Source organism: Ceratosolen solmsi, unplaced genomic scaffold (genome assembly GCF_000503995.2).
Source record: "Ceratosolen solmsi marchali unplaced genomic scaffold, CerSol_1.0 scaffold30, whole genome shotgun sequence".
Taxonomy (NCBI): domain Eukaryota; kingdom Metazoa; phylum Arthropoda; class Insecta; order Hymenoptera; family Agaonidae; genus Ceratosolen; species Ceratosolen solmsi.
The window spans coordinates 8,388,227-8,408,610 of NW_011948421.1; the positions used below are offsets into that span (position 1 = coordinate 8,388,227).

Below are 20,384 nucleotides of genomic sequence, written 5' to 3' on the forward strand. Positions count from 1 at the left end.
TATAATATGAGAATAATAAAAATTAATTATACTTCCTAATATTTTCAATTTCTGATATTGTTAAATTCTTAAAATTCATACTCATGTCTTGAAGGATTGAAGGATTTGGAGAAAATCAAATAAAAGCTGTATTGTATAGAGATGTGATATAATTTATTTCGCTATTATATCGCTAAAACACGAACTAAATCATTTTATAGTCTTACAGATTGATGCCTTAAGCATCTCCTGTAAAATCATATTTTCGTATTTACACTTTATGTACATGCGCTTTCGGACACTCACTAGGTCATCGTATTATAAAAAATTTGCAAATGCAGAAAGTAACAATAAATTTTCAATGTCTGTTTAATTTTCAATGCTAAGTTATTTATGTTTTTGTAGCATTAACCTTATTGAAGTCCGAAGCTGTTTTTTCTAAATAATTTAATAAATTTCAGTTTATTTAATAGCCCTTGCATGGAAAGAAAGACTACTGTTCACATCAAAATGAACAATGATTTATAATCCTGATTTAAAAGAAATTGCGTTACACTAGGCTTGAATCCTTACGTTTGGCACTCGCTATATAATCATGAATACACGTAAATATATATTCTGCCCATATTTCTTTATTTTATTTTCTATTTCATAATAATGTAACTTTCTCTCTTTCTCCCCTTTCGGTCTTTTATCTATTACAACTTGTTTCTAATAGTATTGCAGTCAAGGGTTCACACCATTTTGTATATTTTACGTTTCACTTTTCTTCTTATATTCTTAATTATGACGTGGTTATTTACAGTGCCTGAATATGAGACTAATTTTCTTAATCTACCCTTAAATTCGGTATGGAAATCGACTTTGCTATCTCTATAGCTATATGTACATAAAAAATTAGTTCTGGAAAATCCCTTTATTTATCGCTGTTACTTGTCTATGATTTGATATCACATCGTATGAGTTGAAAATACATACTTACATACATACAAATGCACATACAAAAACACATTAACATACACATGTGCAACTGGATAATGTAGAACTGTTCTATTCTTGCATTTCCGTTTAAACAGTAATCACATAATTGCCTGTATTATTTAGATTTACTAATAATTAATTTTTTAATTCTTAGGTTAATCTAATCATTCGATATATGTATGTGCAACTTATTCGGCAATTAATTGATTTAATTGAAAAGTTTGTTGATTTTAAAAAATTAGTCGAGAAGTACACAAATGCCTTTATGAAATTTGTAACAATATTTCCAACAATTTTTAAAAACAAAAAAACCTTAAAGACTTTTAAGAATTCCAAGATATAATATTTTTAATCATAAAATAATTTAATTAAATTATTTTATATTTCAATTTGCTTTTGACTTTTTTACTAATATTATTTTTTTTAAATTAATATGATAATTAAAAAAAATGATATTGTTTTTTAAACATTTTTGTAACATCATCTATATGTTAAAAAATGTATGATTTTAAGTCCATCAATGACATAATTAATGTTAATAAATAACATTGTTTTATTTGAATAAATTTTTAACTGTTTTATTTTACAATAGCATTAATTCATTGTCTTTTACTAATGCATATTGGTGTATTATTACTTCATCGAAATGGATTCAACATCAAATAAATTCAAATCTGCAAAGTTTTTTAAAGCAAAGGAAGGATATTATATAGGATTTCCAATATTTTTTACATAATAGACATTAAAATCCTTTTCACTTTGTCTATTGCTTTATGGTTTTAATCCAGACACAGAACATCTAGCTACACTTCAGAACCACTCGAACATTCGTCAGCCTCTGGGTCAATTCTCTCGTCCTGTTCTTCGTGGTGATAATCGCCTGTCTCCTGCTGCCATTTGTTCACATGATGCGTATTTTTGTTATTGCCGCTTCCATTATTGTTAGAGTTATTATTACCATTCCCTGTAGTAATACCGCCGCTACTGGACTGCTGCTGAGCCTTTACCTCTTCTTCTTGCTGCATCCGCTTGTGCTTAGTCCGTCGGTTCTGGAACCAAACTTTCACCTAAAGAAGTAAAAACATATACGAATTATTATCTAATGTATACAATATATATAGATTACATCTTAATTAAAATAATTATAGGGATAAATTGTAGCGAAACTCATTTACACTGATATATAATCAACATATATAAATAGTATGTAATTCATTTATTTTTATTTTGTATCTTTTAAATTTATTATATCATTATAAACTTACATTAAACAATAAAAATAAATTACACATTGTACCAGTTTTTCAATTATAACTTATCTGTATTTCTAAAGATCAGTCAAATATAAAATTAATTTATTGTTAAACTTTTTAAATAAAAATATTTTTTAAATATAATACTGTTAAACCTTGAAATTTTTAGAATATTTTTAGAATTAATTTGACAGTCGACAAAATGAAATAAAATATAAACTATGTATATTGTAAACAAAAATAATTAAATTCATTAAAACTTGTTTTCGTTTATTGTTTGAATAAATCATTCAAAATAAATCTCTGACTGATTTGGAAAGATTTTATAAAATGTTTGAGATGCACTACTACTGAATAAGAATTAAAAAATAATAGATTTTTAAAATTGAAATACTAAAAATGTATTCTTACCAAATAATTACTGGTTCTAAATCCCAATTTAAAATTTGTGGAATAATTTAATTTTTATTAGTTAAAACATGGAGGAAAAGTTTTATAAATCACATATTTGTAAAGAAAAATACTACATAAGAATGTATATATCAACTTTTAGTTTTTAGAAAAAAAATCATTTTTAACAATTATCTTTAGAAATATGTAATTACATATTGTATAAAATTAAATTTAATTTTTTATAAAAACTGGACCTTTGAAAAACAGTAAAATTGTCTTTAATTAACATGGTTAATCATTATAATATTATCAGATAAACGATAAATATGTATACTTACATATTTATAGATAGAGAGAGAGAAAGGGAGAAGTTACGATAGAAAAAAAAGAAAATATAAAAAGGGCATCTGCAATCGCCATTTTCTTAATTCAAGGAATAAGAGATAAGCTATACTCAGATGTATCACCTTAATTATTCTCCATCGTTCTTCTCTAATACTCACGCGTCATGAACTTCCTGCGATCACTTTTTTCTTTTTTTTTAGCATTCCTTAAATAGCAGCAAATTAAAAATCTCGAAAAATTAAGACGAAACTACTTTGATCTTTTATCTCATTTTTCATTTACCTTTCTATCATTCTTTTGCATCCTTTGAATATTATTTCCCCTCGTTAGAAAATAAAACGCAAGAGCGGATCGTTTGACTTTTTTCCCCTAACCCCTATGTTGTGAAATGATTTTTCACATGTGATGACATTTCACAATGTGAAATGATCGTTGATTTTCTGTGAAAAGTATACAATGATGACTGTAAATCAGAATCCATTTACAATAGCAATCATTCGAAATAAATAAAGTGCTTACTATAATAAAAGAATGAATTAAGTTATACATGCACAAATTCATTTATTTAATTTTATATTTTTATTGTTTTTATTCCTCACTTTTCACTTAGAAAATTAATATTTTTAGAACTTAATGCTAAAGTTTCTAAGTTGATTAATGAAATAATGTATATTGCTTTAAAATGGAATGTAATAAAATTTTCAGAGTGAAAGAAATAGAAATAGAGAGATAGAGTCAATATGCAAAGTTAGAATACATAAAAAAAGAAACGACAAACAAAGTAAAAAAATGTAATAAATAGTAAAGTCAACACAAAGAAAGAAAATTAAATTCAATTTAATGTAATCATATAAAAAGAGCTAATAATATGAGCATTATGTTCTTCGGCTCGACATTCCCCAAAATAAATGTTATCATATCATGGTATGCATTTCCCCGTCATTCAAGTCGATAAGGAGCTTTGGATGGGGTAAGGGTAATGGTGCGTTAATACTTGCGCAAGAATACAGCCACGCGTGACCAATTGTGTGTCTCTTCCGCATTGTAACAACCAAGCCACTTAGCAAGCGATTAAACGAACAAATATAAGAGAATTGTATATTTAGTTATACATCCTTCTCTCTCCATTTGATCATAAGTAGTAATTCTATAGGTATACATACTGGCTCAAACTCATATTCTATAATTCTATTTACTGACTTTTCGATCATTTATAAAATATATTTCCCTTTACAACTCTGACCTCCTACTTGTACGTATAAGTGCTTATGGAAAAAAAAATAAAGAAAAATAAAGAGCAATGAGCGAATAAACTTGAGATTCCAATTCGTTTAATAGAGTTATATTCTCCCAATACATCAAATTTTTTCTGCACGTTCTATCACGTCGATCCATTTTGTAATCGCATATTTTGAAGGGGTGGGAGTTTGGTTGCTATGGTAACCTCCCGCCTTGAAAGTCACATCTGGGATTGGTGAATCTTCTTCTCACAATGTCTGTATATATGGGAGACACTCAAAAGAGGTAGCTAATGTCACACATTTCCCAAGGGGGTATTTGTGGAATAGACGGGGATGCTATGCAAGTCGAAAACATACGTGTATGCAAAGGAAAGATTTGCAGTTAATGAATTTGACCATTTTCTTTCAACTCTAATCTATTTATCTTTCGCATATATATGATAGATCCTTAGTTGTAATGACATAAATTTTTAAAGAAAAAAATCATAGTCATTACTGAAATCAACGATAAAAATTATATTTTTAAAGAATTGTTCCAAAATACTTAATATTTTGTACATTTTATATCTAGTTTGATTCGTAATTGAATAAAATGATTGTTGTTACAAATATTGTATCAAATATTACAATTGCGTATACATTTATTTTTAAAATTAATATTTTTAACATAACATGCCTTCCGAAATGAACAAATAATAGAATGAATAAATAAGTTCATTGATTGATATAAGACTGGCAAATTAAAAATATAACTAAAAATAATTAAATTAATTAAATAAAATATAATAATATGGATATAATGAAATTTTTATATTAAATGTATAACTTAAAGTTATTTTATGTTATTTTTATTATAATCATATATAATTTCAAGCATATAGGATGGATTATTATAATAAAAACAAATCGTTTCAATATCACATTTCATTGAAACCAACTTCTCAAATACGTTCAAAGTTTAATTGCATAAAAAAATATCCTTTGTTAACATAAATATCCTTATAATCCTTATATGAAAAAGAGGGTCTGAATTCTAAGAAAGTAATATATTACTAAATTGAAAATTTCATAAAATTATCTTAATTCGGTAATTTACTATTCGTAATTTTTAATTAGTTCCTAACATACTTTAGTTATAAGTGTACACGATATGTAAATATAAATTTTCCAATAAAAAATTATTGCGAAAAGCTGTTTTATTTCTTTGACAAAATTTCGCTATAGATTCAACTTCAATGTAAAATTGATTCATATTAACAATACATTGTCATCTGAATACTATCAAAATTAAGTAACTTACAAAAACATAAAGCTTACCTAGAATTATATTTCTATGAGTAAATAAATAACTAAAGCTAATATAGATAGATAGTACAACAGAAATTAAACATCATCATAGTACATAAATTTTAATATTCTTTTATAATGAGTAAAATAGAGTCATAGTAATCGAAAAACCTATTAAAAATATTGTATTTTTGATACAATAATTATTCTTTCGTATATTTTAATGTTTTGTTTATACCTATTATTTTATTATAATTTATTATAATTTACTTATATTAAATTTAATATAATGCAAGAAAATAGTAATGAGAAAATATTTTTATATATTTATCCAAAGAAAAAGAGTATATAATTGTACATTCCTATATATAAAATGGAATGTTATTTATTTGATAGAAAAGTCTTATGAAATCATTAATTAATATTCAATAATAATAATTTTAATTATTAATAAATATTATTTAAAATACAAATATTATATTTTTATCTCAACAAGTCTCAAAAACAAATAAATTCGATAATTCAATTTTTCACGTATTCTTATTATTGTTTTTATACTTATTCTTTATATTGTTTATAGCTTATTCAAAATATCTTATAGAAAATATTTTATTATACCTCAAATTCAATACAGTTACTAATAAAGATAATAAAGAATAATGTTAATAATATAATAAAAATAATAAAGTTTTATTTAGTAAAATATAAAAATATTAATCGAATTATTTAAAATTGAATATATTTTTTCAACTATATTCAAAACAAAAATAAAAATAAAATTTTTTTTAAATAATTGATTACATTATATTCATATTAGTTATTATAATAAAAGCAATGCGTTTCTATAAATATTTTTTGTTAATTATTATTGACTGTAAATAAACTTAATATATAACTTCAATATACATATAAAATTAAAATTATATGAATTTCTTCTTCATTTGGAAAAGAAAATTTAAAAAATGAAATACATAAATCATTAAGATTAAATACATAAATTTATATTTATGAATAAATTAAATTAATAACCCGTGTGTAATATTCATTATTGTAACTGGATATAATTAAATCTATTTATTTTATAAAATATTTTTAATATAATATTTTTAATTCTTTGCAATTTAATTGTTGATTTAATATTTTATTAATTGAAACAAAATCTTATTATTTAATTTAAAAACTTTATTTTTAATCTATTAAAAATTTTTAATTAAAAATATGTATTACATAAATAATAATAATAAAATATATAAAGTTAAATATTATTTAACTTTATACAGCAATATATAGACAATATAACGTAGTTATAAGTAAAAAAAAAAATATTTTTGAAGGAAAAATGTATCTTCCAATACTTAACATCATTACATACATAAAATCGCTATTTTTCTCATCACTGACACATTCTTTTTAATCATCACTGTTCGTCTCTGTTCTCCAATAAACTCTTTAGCATGTAATATTTATTTTAAAATACTAATATAAAATCTGTTGATACAATAGAATTTCAGCAACTATGTACAACATACTTATAGTTCATATTAACTTTTGTACTTTATCACATTTCTTAATGTTGTTATAAATATATATCTTATTTTCATAACATATATAATATAAATTAAGGATATAAAAAACTAAGCAGATGTATTGATAATTATTTTTTACAAACTGTTGAAGGAAATATTTTAAAAAGGGACCTTATATTTTTTTTATCTATACATAATTAAATCATATCAATATAATTCAATTAACAAAATAAAATTTCCATCGTTCTAAATAATTGTGATTATACTGTTATATAAAGCAATAAAAAACCGCTGATTGTTTTATAGTAAGCTATCATACATTTATTAAACCAGAAAATACAAAATTTCTAAACCATTATTATCTTATCGTATCTTACTCTATAATTGACGCCTGCGCGTTACAATGGTATTTATATAAATGTATAATCCTTGAAAAATGTAAATAAATTATAAAATTATAAAATTCTGATTTTCTTTATATTGTATTTATTTATTTTGATTTTATACCTGATATAATATATTAATATAAATAATTTTTTTATAAAAGTAAACCCATGTGAAAAAAATGAATTTATAGGTTTATAAATTATAAATATATAGTATATAATAAGTAGTAAAAAAATTTAATGTTATATATGCATACAAAATATTTACAATTATCGAATCTTAATATTTTTTATAATTTAAAAACTAAGTTCTGAAGTAATGTTGTTTAAAATAATTCCCAAAGTAAAACGTTCTGTAGCAATAAATATATGGTATTCATTTGAATATGTTTTTCTTTGAGAACAGAAATAAAAACTATTAGATAATTTATTCTTAAATATTAAAAAAAACAATATTAAGAAAAAATAAATTTAAAAACAAGAAAAGTTTTTTTTGGCAAAGTCACCTATAAATAAACATTATATATTTTTTCTCTTTTTGATGAAATTTGTACATATCAAATCTTATTCCATTGTAACAAACGTTTCTTATTTAGATTAATAATGAATATAATAATTTTTTTCTATTTTCTCATCTCTTTCTAATTATCTGTCCACATTTAAAATTTGTAAGAAGAACATAGAATGCAAGAAACGAAAAATCTATATGTATATTCATATAAAGTACGTTCAATCATATTCAAATCAGAAAAATAATTGTAATTTATATCGTTATTTTATATCGCTACAGAAAAATATTATACTAGAATAAAAGACTAAAAAAGAAAAGATAGAAAATGATCTAGAAATTATATAATAGAATTTGGCAGAAGGTAACAATATACAAAAAATTGTCAAAAATAGTTCCACCCTCTTTGTAAAAAGATTATTTATTATATATTCTACCTTATTGAGTTAATCGCAATAATATTTTATACATCTCATTTACTTTAATTTTTTCCTTGTAATCACAGTATAGTTTATTGACAAAAATAGTATAACAGATAAATATTCTTCATTTATTTAAATATTTTAAAATCTTAGTAAAGATTAATACATATTTTATTTATAAAACTAAATTTTGTTCTATTGTATTTGTTATATTATATAGATATTATTTTTTAAAACATTTTATTAGAATTACATGTAATAAATTAAAAAATTTGATTTAGTAATTTTGTATTTTCTATTTTTAGTTGTAAATATAATATATTTTTCTGAGTTCTTATGTTCCTAAGGTAATAATAAATGTTTCTTAAATACAATTTTTTTCACGACCGCCATTCCAAAGATTAAACAATCGATATTTTTTCAGTTTTTTAAATAGATTTAGACAAATACTTATAAAATACAAAAGACAAAATGAAGATTGTTATACATTCTAAAAAGTACTTGCATACATATTTTTTCATGCGAAATTTGAAAAATTTTATTTAAATATATATATATATCTTTATGAAATATAAATGAATTATGATAAAAAAAATCCCGTTTGTATAAGTAAAATTATCGTATGAATAAATAAAACTATCGTATAAAGTAATTATACGTCTTTTTTTTAATTGCATATTTGTTCACGAAAAAGTAATCCTTCAAAACTTTGTAAAGTAGTTGTACGTCAATTGTATAATTTATTATGTGATATATTAAAGTAAAATAAGATTTACGTTCATGTATTACATTTAGATGTATGTATTACATTTGTATATAAAATATTATCATTTATAGAATATAAATTATAATAATAAGTTGGTATAAGGTTTATTTCCTGCTTCATTATAATCAAAATATTTAACACGCAGATACTGTATAATTTAAAGAATATAAATATTAGTTGCTAAGTTAACATTATTATGTAAATGAATATAAATATATAATATAATATAAATTAACATTTTTAGTAAATGATTTGATATTATAGTTGCTGTCACTGGCATTATGAAACGCTTAATTTAAAAAAATTACACTATATAACTATTAAAGCGTACCAACATAATTTAATAGTACCAAAATTATCCTAAAATTTAGTTTTTGCAAAGCTTTATTTATTCATAACACTATTTATAATTAAAACCATCTGGAGGAATTTTCATTGTAATAACGTTTCCACCATAAAAGTGATTTAACTAACTTTCATAAAATTGTCCATGCATTTAATTACTTAAAATCATGAACTCGAAGTAATATCCATATTAAAAAAATATATATATATCCATGTAATTACTAAAATATGAAGTGATTACTAAAAAGGCATGAAAATTAATTCTGTTGACCAGTAAAAAATATCTTGATTGGTAATTACTAAGTAATTTTTTGATTGGTTGATCACCTTTTTTGAAGCGATACATTAATTAAAAAAAATATTATACAGTAAATTAGATATTGCATAATAAAATTAATTATATACTCTTAATAACTTATAATTCTGAAACATTAATAATACTTAGTATCAATAGTTTTTTATTGTAATTATTCATATAATCTTGAAAAATAGTTGTAATATATTAGAAAATTATAAATTTAAATTAATTTTGAAATTTGAAGTTTATTTTAAGCTTAGTGAAACTTAATACACTAAAGTAAGTAATACCAAACCATTTAATTTTTCATTTAAAAAACGTTTACATTAATAAAACAAAGCATGTATATCTATCCAGTTAAAAATTTTAGAGTTACTTGAAAAACAAAACCTAAAATATTACTTTATATTATAAAAATAGATGAAATAATGGTAAATATGATCATGTGTAATCATTGAATAGTTCAGTATTAATTTTAACTATTTCTGATAAGATAAACTTAATACGTCATTACTAATATTTATGTTAGTTGTAAAATTAAAAATATTGCGTGATGTTATAAAAATTTTAATAAGAAGATCAAATAACTTATAAATTTATTTTGCAAATCCGAATCTAATTGTTCTATTACTATAATCAATTGTTTATTAATTATTGATTTATTATTAATTATGTATTCATAAAAGAAAATGATAATATTAATTTTATTAACAGATGTTATTATATGTACACATTGTAATGTTTATTGATAAATACATAAATATATTAGTAACCTAAACTGTTTTGTATAATAAACTAATAAAAATATAAATAATTCCAAACTACATTCACGCATGTTTATTGGCTCTAAGCCAATAAATATTTTGATGTTACCATGTGAAAATATAATTCTTTATAAAGTTTTGAACAAGTTTTCATAATTATGTGTTTATTTTATTATCGTTCAAATTAGTATTTTCATAAGTAATTTAGAAGAAGAAATTTGAACTTAATTTTTTTACAGCCTAACATTTAAAATATCCTTACTCATGAAGTCAGGTATATAATTTATGCTATTTTGCAAATTGATCTATCATCTCAGTCATATAACATATTCATTTATTTTATATAAGGTGTTTAAAAAAAGGTGCAGATGTACATCTCACCTGAGTTTCAGACAGTGAAAGGGCCTGAGCTAGTTGCTTCCTTTCCGCTCCAATGACGTAGTGATTTTTCTCAAAGGCGTGTTCGAGCTTTAACAGCTGAGATGGGCTAAATGCCGTTCTTATTCTTTTTGGCTTACGAAAGGGCTGCAAAAGGAAGCCAGGTATGTCTGGACCTAAAATTAAAGAAAATAAACTATAAATATTTTAACATTGAAGATTTTAATTCGTTATACCACGTACACGATATTATAGCTTATATTATTTTTAAGTTAAACCATTATTTTAATCAGAAATTCCATATTAGTTGTATGAAAAAGTATAAAAGTTGAATTAAACTTAAGTTTAGGGTAATAAACATTTCAATGTTTAGCAAGTACTTACATTAATATTATGAAAGTTCTTGCACTTTTTATGTAAACTTCCTATTTCATTTTTGTTGTTCGCTAATTTATTTTCATTTCATTATTGATTTTTAATATTCAATAAAGAACATTTTATTCATAATTCAATAATAAATTAACAATACAGTTAATTGTTAAATTAACAATACAATGCAATAATTAGTAAAAATACTTTTATAAAATATGTTAGTAATTACAAAATTAAATTATATTAAAAAATAATTTTTTTTTACAAATTCTTTAATTAAATCGTAATCAAAAATACAATAAACAATACTTTATTTAAATTTCAATAAAACTTTGTTATACATTAACCTTGATTAGAATTAAATATTTTTACAAAATGTTAAAACATATTAAAAGTTCGTGTTTACTTAAGTTAAAGATGAATCTATAGCAATATAGAATACAATATTCTACTTCGACGAAATATATTAAAAAAATTTTTCACATTAATATATTAAATCCGGAAGTCGTTAGACTATTGAAAAATGCAAAAGTAAGAGAGCTACTTACAATGCAATATAATTTTTTTATTTATAAACATTGCTATTCCTGTATTTTAAATGTGTAAATTTTGAAATTAAATATTTATATTTTAATAATGTTTTTTATCGTATAGCAAATTTGTTTCAAATATCACTTCAAATGTTCGATTCAAATTTAATTAAATAACTAACGCTATTATATATACAGATAATTAACGAATGAGGAATTCAAAAATACAACAAAACTTATTACTTTAAATGTTATTTTAATATATTTAACGAAAAAATAAAATTAGAATAAATTCATAACTGAATACATACTTTTCAATATCTTAAAAATTAATATATTCGATTTTATTTAATAAAAATTTGTTTAATTAAATATAAAATGTTTAATCAAATTTACAATCGAAAATTTTTTTAAGTTCAATAATTTGTTAATTTTTTTATATTAAAGAATTGAATTTTGTTATCTTAAAAGTGTAATGTATAATTCATTTTTTTAACGAGGAACTAAAATAGTAATACAAATATAATTAAATATTAGATAACAAATAATATATAGATAATAAATAATATATAGTTTACATATAAAAACCAAAAATTATACAAATAAGTTATAAAATTATAATGTTGACGTGAAACAGATACGGTTCTTATACTATTATACTTATATATATATATATATATATATATATATATTTATATATATTATTTATTTATTTATTTATTAAATAGTTATTGTTTACAAAAAACTTTTTAATATAACCGAAAGAGTAAAACAATTTTATTTGGAATTATTTATAAATCGAGGTATTTAAATAGATAAATTATTTTGTGTAATTAATCACGTAAAATTAATTCGATTTGTATTTCTATATTTATCTTCTACATAATTTCTAAATTAAAAAATGAACATTATAATTATATTATGTTTTTCTATCATAGTTACTTCAAATAAAAATCTAGTTTTATACTTTTAATTATTTGTTCTTTACACGAATCAATTTTTAATAATTCAGTTACTAAGTATTTAGAAACTTTATGAATTAAGGAAACTAAAAAAGTTGCATAATTACAAAAGGTTATATAATTACAAATTATTATTTTGCTAAGTATTTATTAATGTACATGTTTCAACAATACTTGAGAAATATTAGGAATACGATTTTCTTTGACGCCAAAAAACCTTGAAATATAATTCACAATATTTTATTTTGAAGCATTAAACATGATTGTACAACTATATATAATAATATTCAATTATTTACTAAAGAAAAGCAAAGACTTACAAGTATAATGCTATGTATAGAGAGAAAATGACGCGTATAAATCAGATAACATAAAACTGGAATACAAATTTATAATTAGCTACGAGAGTATAAAGCCGATTAAATTCCACATTTTAGTAATTACGATAATACTTTTTCTTAAAAGCACAGACATTTTTATTAAAAAATCTCTTTTACATAAAATATAATTTTTGAAAAAAAGAGCAACTGTAATACTATCTAGTTTTATACAACTATATACATTAAAAAATGTAAGCATCATTTCTTTTTCTTCTTTTTTTCGTTTTCTTCTTCTTTTTCTTCTTCTTCTTTTTCTTCTTCTTCTTTTAACAAATTTTTAAAAAGATGTGTCTTCTTCTTCTCTTTTTCTTCTTCTTCTTCTTCTTATTATTATTATAACAAATTTTTAAAAAGATGTGACAATATAGCCAAGGTCCAATTATAAAAATTTAACACTTTATAATCTATATCTCTTGACAGAATATCAACCTCGAAAAAAACTTTAAATAAAACAGTTGATAAAATACAAACAATATTTTATTTCCTTGAGAAATAATTACAGCCAATGATCCTAATCATTTTCGAAGTTATTAAATTATAATAGCAATTAAGAAATATAATAGCAATTATATGAATTCCTTACTGTAACATGTAAATAACAAATAAAACATCTTTCACTGTAGAAATAATAATTTTATTTCATACCTTCAAATGTATATTCGTATATTTATTATGTAATAAAACTAAGAATTCATGATTTTCTTTAAAAATTACTGTAAAAAATGATATTTATTTCCATTTATAAAGAAAAATCAATTAATAATAGATTTGAATTTATATAATCAAACTGATTGCTATTTTTCGATAATTTAATCAATAGCATTTCTACATAAATTTAATATTAAAAAAAAAAAATGAAAACGATACGTAAGTATTTTTTCTGAAATATTTTAATACAAAGAAGAATCTTAACAAGCATTGACTTCAATAAGAAATATTAAAAACTAAGTTGTAGAGCCCTTCGTTTTATATGTTTTAAATTTACGCACATAATATTATATCGATTTTTCTCTAGTAATGAAATGCAAACCTCTCAATTGTATTATAATCAATTTCTAAAATTTCAAAAACATTCTTTTTTCTTGTTATCAAAATAAAAAATATTTGAATGAGAGAGATCCTATTATTAATAAATATTTTAAGAAATTATAAATTATCTATACTTGATAATTTTATTAATTCGACTAAATGACTAGTTTGACCTTAAATTATTTAAAAAGTTTATAACAAAAAACAGTGTTTTTATAAATTCAAAACATTGGTTTTAAATCGGATCTTACTAAGATAACATACAAAAGGTTACGAAGATATACATTTAAAGAATGATTGAAGTTTGTATTGATCTTTACTTAGATATATTACTTTTTGATAACTCATATTTTATTGAATAGGCACAGAATATTAGTTAAGCAAAAGAAACTCTAAGTGATATTTACTTTCACATACGATCAATAATTATTTATATCATGGTTAATAGAAAAATAACAATATATTATTCATCGATTTAAAATACTTGTTGAAAATATTAATACTTTTTCATTTTGAAAATTGTATAATTTTGTATAGCTTCTCTACAAATTAAAACATCTTTTGATTTAGAAAATATATCTAACTTGTCTATTACAGTAAAGTTTATTACCAAACGTAAAGGTTTAATTACCAACAGAAATCTAACTAAATAATACCGATTAAGAATGATATTGCAATATAATTGTATGTTATAATTGTTAATTATGGTATTCAAAAAATATTTTACATTTGTATTTCACTGTATATTTTAGAACGACTACAAATACAAAGTTTATACACGAACTTTGAATCTGTGGTCTTTTACACAATACAAACAACTTTCATTAACATCAATTTGTACAAATAAAATTCATATATACATATTACATATATTTTTATATAAATATGTTGATAAATGATTAAATATAAAAAGTTACAAACTCATCTTGTCAACATTAAAAACATTTCATAGTACATGGAATTTTCGTTTCAGAGAAAAATACAAACAAAAATGTACAACTTTCTAGAGTTAAAGTTTTGTTTTCTTCTTGATGTGTAGTTTTAATAAGAATATGTATGTGTAACAATACTGAATACATATAGCAAAAAATTATATTGTATTTTATAATCGATAAAATGTAACGGTGATTTTATTAGCAACAAATGTGACTTTTATTATTTTTGTAAATAACTTTAATAAGAAACGCGATTGATTAATGTATATTATTATCGCTTACTGTAAATAGATACATTTAATTGATTCTTTGTTTTAAACGAGAAAATAATATTTATTATTCAATTCAATTGAAACGTATATTAACAAAGTAAAATGAATTTGATAAATTATTGAATTAACTTAAAACTCATTTTTTAATTTATCATGTACGCTAACTCACACGATTTCAATATGATTTAGTTAAAAATGAATTATCATATAAATAATGTTGAGTTTAAAAATGCTAAATTAAAATTTAATTTTTCAGTTAATATAAATATACAAAATGCTAACAAGATATGCAATTTAAGTATAAGATAAGATAGAAAATATGTGTAAGAAGGCTAATTTAAAAGTGTGATTTCAATTATAAATAAAAACTTCAAATTAAAATAAAATTCAAATAAAATAATATTATTAAGATTAGTATTTATTTATAAAATAATTTCAATTTTAATTAGTTAATTTCTTATGTTACTTATAATTCTTTAAAGATTAAAATTAAACTATAAAAATAGAAATATTATTTTTATATAATTTAGTAATACATCTGTATTAAGTAAATTGTAACCATTACTAATTAATTGTTATCATTTCCAGTATATTTTTATAGTAATCGACCGTTTGATTACAAGCTTTTAAAATCAGTACTATGATCATTTATATGCACAATTACAGACCTAATATAGTGTATTGATTTAGTCTTTTATTGTTTCACGCTTGAGTTGTAAACTCGGTTACTACAGTAAATCTTACAAGCAGTCTTGAAATATAACGTAAATAAATCTCTTTTTCATGTTTTAAAATTCTGATTATATCCTTTTGAAAAAATTTTCTATGTAAAACATCCTTTCAATTAATTAATTAAGTCAATTAATAAGCACAAAGTACAACTTATATTCTTGTACACTAATAGTCAAATTGTAGACTAAATAATTTAAATTAAATTAAATTTACTTTCTATTATTATTCTTATTTTTATTTTATTTATAAAATATATGTATTACTGATAATATTTTAAATATTTTTATGATTAATATATTCCAAAAAATATGAATTTCAAAATATTGCATTAATTACGATATTTATTTTTTTTTAGAAGTTATAAGTTAAATAAAAACATAAATATTATATTATATTTGTTAATAAATAAACAAACCATCAGTGCCTTGAAAAACAGTAAATAGTCTTGAGCTCATGATATAAAAAATCTTTGAATAAAATATATATCTAATCAACCTCATATATATTCTACACATTTATAAAGTGGGCCAATGACTAGTAACTGACACGTAGTATTACAAAATCTTGAATTACGATAGCTTGCGCAATGAAATCTTAGGCAAAGAATTCTGTAATGATAATTATTTGAACATAAGTTGTTATTTCTTGAAATAAGTTGATCATTAGTTTCAGAAATTTAAGATAAATTATTTATGAATAAAAACAAAAAATATCTAGTAAATTTTCAAATAAAAAATTGAAAAATTTTTTAATTTATTTTAAAGTTATGGTAGTAAAATATTCACAAAGTTCTTTGTTAATTTACTCCATTACTATATAATTTGATATAGGCAAGTACTAGACAGTATGTAATTTCATTTTATATTAAATCTTTATTACAAAATATTATAGACTTTGTTAATATATTGTTAGATATTTTATATATTATACTATATTATACTTTATAATCTTAAAAAAGTTTTCATAATATAAGTTTTTATTCAAATATATAAATAAAATAATAAAGAATTTAATTTCAAATCAATTACTTTCCATTAAATTATTTCCTTTAAATATATTATTGAACATATTACATCTCATTATTCAGTTTTATATTTAGTATATTAAATTATAAATGATATACATTTTATTTTATGTTCTACAATATTTTTATGTTCTACTTATTGAAAAAATTACAAAGTACTTATGATTTTTTACGTTTCAATTAAATTGAAAAAGTAACGAATTATTTAATGACTTTATTTGTTAAAAGTTAGTTACATCCAATTATTTTAAATGATTATAATTACACAAGCATTTGCAAAGTGATAAAATAATTATTCTAATATTGAAGGATTTTAAATAGTCTAAATTCAAATAATATTAATTAATATCATTATTACTAATGCATTAATTGACTAGAACTACACTTAAAATTTCGATTCTCATATAATGTGTATATACTTTTTATTTTATAATCATCGAAAAGTCTAGTTGTGATAAAAATAAAATGCAACAATTTATAAAAGTAGATATAAAGCAAATTATAGTAATATTTCAACAGTCACTTGTAAATAAAGTGACAATATAATATATATGTTACATTATAATAAATCAACAAAGTGCCTTCTAATATAAACACGAATAATGTTTTGAAAAATATTTGGATCTGCAGTTCATATCTTTAGAAATCAATATATATTGATTAAGTTAAGTGTCTTCTGACGTTTAAAATTTGAACCGCCCATATATGATATTCTATAGTTAAATTGTACCAAATCCAAGATTAAGAAAAAAAGCAATAAAAACTAACCTCCTGGAAATCTTTGTGGGAAGATACGGCCATGCCTAGACAATAACCACGGATACAGGGGATAGCTATCTCTTGGCGGTTGGTGGGGATGAGGAGGCGGATGGGGTCCTGCAGGCCCACTGGCATGTGGATAGTGCCCATGTGGTGGACCGTGATGGGCTTGTAGCGCCACCGCAAGATTTGCTGCTTGAAAGTGTTGAGCCGCTGCAATATTGGCTGCGAGAGCCAGATGTTGTGAGTGGTACTCGTTTTGGGCTTGTGGCCCGCTTCCCGTATGACTTGCAGCCGGCAGCCCATATAGGCTCTTGAGCTGCTCAGCAGCAACAACAGCCGCCGCAGCTGAAGTTGTTCCGGGCGGTGGACCCAAGTAGTTAGGGCTGGGTCGTACGACCCCCGGCGGTTGTTGAGGATGGCTCACAGCGGATGGCGCTGGTGATTCGCTGTTTCGGCTACTCATTCTATGTACTGGCGGACTTGGTGAATCATTTGGCGTAGAGTCGCCACTGTTACTTCGATTTGTTAAAGATCTAGTGCTATAATCTAAGTGTTGGTGAGTGCGATGGAGCTGATGTTGTTGAGTTAATCGATGGTGCGAATGATGATGATGGTGACTCTGGTTCGATTGTTGTTGTTGATGCTGACTTGCCAGTAGCGATTGATGATGATGATGTGAGCTCGAAGGCGTTCTAGAGTTTGAATAGGACTCTACGGAAGAGCTTCTCGAAAGTGGCCTATCAGACTCCTCTGAATGAGCACCTGGCGAGCGAGCTTCACCACTGACGAGACGGATATGGGTTCTCGAGGTTGGCGAAGAAGAGCTACCTTCGACAATGTCCATGGGTGAGATGTCATCCCGTTCAATGTCAAGACGATGGTCCGATAGTCTCGTTGAGACGTTGTCTTCGTCATTTCGGTTGCGACCGCCTCCTACAATTGAGTCGATACTGAAGCCGATCTTCGGCTTGGAGGGAACTGGGACTATTGGCGTCGGCGCAAGCGGCATCATCGTATGCGGCGACACGACGCCTGGAAAAGCACCTCCAACTTTCAAGATCAGCTCGGCGATTTTATACGAAATAGGTTTAAAAAAAAGATGAAAAATAAAGAAATATAGAAGGAAAAAAGAGAAAGAGAAGATGAAAAAAATAGCACAAAATAGAAACAACAAAATCACGAGCTCAAATTTTGTAATTTATGTTATAAAACCGTTTAAATGTCGCGCATAATTTAGTCACATTTAATTCGACTAATAGTTCACGAGAGTTTTCACCAAAAGGACAGATCAATATTGCTTACTATACTTTTAACAACACTGTTCAATGATCACGAATGCATTGTATGAATGGAGCCACAAGGCTCCTTTGAATCTAACGGCAATCACAAGATCTATACCAGCAGTTCCCTGCATATCTTCTTTTATTTAAAAGAAATAAGTCACGCGCACTGATACAATCGGTGATCACTTTGCATATTATCTCATACAATTAGTAAAATATATTATTAATCAGACACTAGCCAAAATCGCTGCACTAGCAAGAAACACTATGCTTGTCTCGAATACTTAAACTTCCTAGAACACTCGCGTCACTTGCATATGTAAATTATTAAGCGTAAAAGAGGTCCGTATATCGTATTACTGCTGATCTCACGCGAACGTAGCGAGATACACTAATCGGCTATGAGGAGAGCGAGGGCACACTCAGACACAGCCGGTAAGAAGGCTTGTTAGTGTTTGAGAGAAATTATCGGCTAAACGCCACTCTCCCTAACAGTTCCGGAACTGAAAGTGGGGAGTTCAATCGAGCTTATGTTTTCCCCACTACTCAACGCTTTTGCAAGTTCTGGAGTAGCGACTGTAATGCAACTACTAGAGGGGAGGCATACAGCAGCCTCTAAACTGCAGTGGGCGTAGCCCACTCTTGTGAGAGGCGGGCCGAACTACCGGCTAGAGGGCGTAATCGCACGAGTATTCCATTGGCTCTTGGGTAGACAGACTTATAGCTGTGTATTGCGATTAGCCGAAAGAACAACATCAAGGAGAGAGGATAAATAAACCAGAGAAAGCAAGTATTAGTCCAGCTATGGGCGTTGATCGACGGGCTTTTGTCTTGCTTGCTCTCATCGTCGACTACTTCGTGCCTTTGTTCCTTCTCTTTTCTCACGCATGTGTTCGTTTAGTTTCCGTCTCCTCACCCCATCTGATTCTTTTATTTTTTTTGTGTAGCGATGAAAATGAGCTGTTTAATTAATACGTCTGGGAGCGTCGAGTGTTACTCGTCACGCGTATATATATACATGTAACTTTTATTCTTTTATTGTAATACGTATACGCTGAAACTTAGAAAAAGCAAATCTACTACTGTATTGCTTTTATTAAAAAATTGCAAATTTATTTATACTTGGCATATATCGCATGACATATTATATAATTAATCGCATATTATTATTTGTGGTTAATAAAAATTCAAATTGAAATTTGGAAATTGAATAGAAATATTATTTAAAAAA

General features: G+C 24.0%; 1 protein-coding gene across 1 annotated transcript; it reads right to left on the bottom strand.

The window, feature by feature from the left end:
• Positions 1-1,696: 1,696 nt before the first annotated feature.
• Positions 1,697-18,982, bottom strand: LOC105361552 (homeotic protein empty spiracles). Its single transcript, XM_011498774.1, has 3 exons — positions 17,877-18,982; positions 10,876-11,048; positions 1,697-2,027 (listed from the first exon to the last, which is right to left on the bottom strand). The coding sequence occupies exons 1-3, from the start codon at positions 18,880-18,882 to the stop codon at positions 1,764-1,766; spliced, it is 1,443 nt and encodes a 480-aa protein (XP_011497076.1). The 5' UTR covers positions 18,883-18,982; the 3' UTR covers positions 1,697-1,763.
• Positions 18,983-20,384: the final 1,402 nt, after the last annotated feature.

What these genes read in the sequence shown, in the direction of transcription:
- LOC105361552 (XM_011498774.1), bottom strand. Translation starts at nt 18,882, where the DNA reads ATGATGCCGCTTGCGCCGACGCCAATAGTCCCAGTTCCCTCCAAGCCG. An exon ending in CCCACAAAGATTTCCAGGAG is followed by an intron (nt 11,049 to 17,876) that starts GTTAGTTTTTAT and finishes CTTTAATTTTAG; the next exon opens with GTCCAGACATACCTGGCTTC. An exon ending in TTTCACTGTCTGAAACTCAG is followed by an intron (nt 2,028 to 10,875) that starts GTGAGATGTACA and finishes TTACTTCTTTAG; the next exon opens with GTGAAAGTTTGGTTCCAGAA.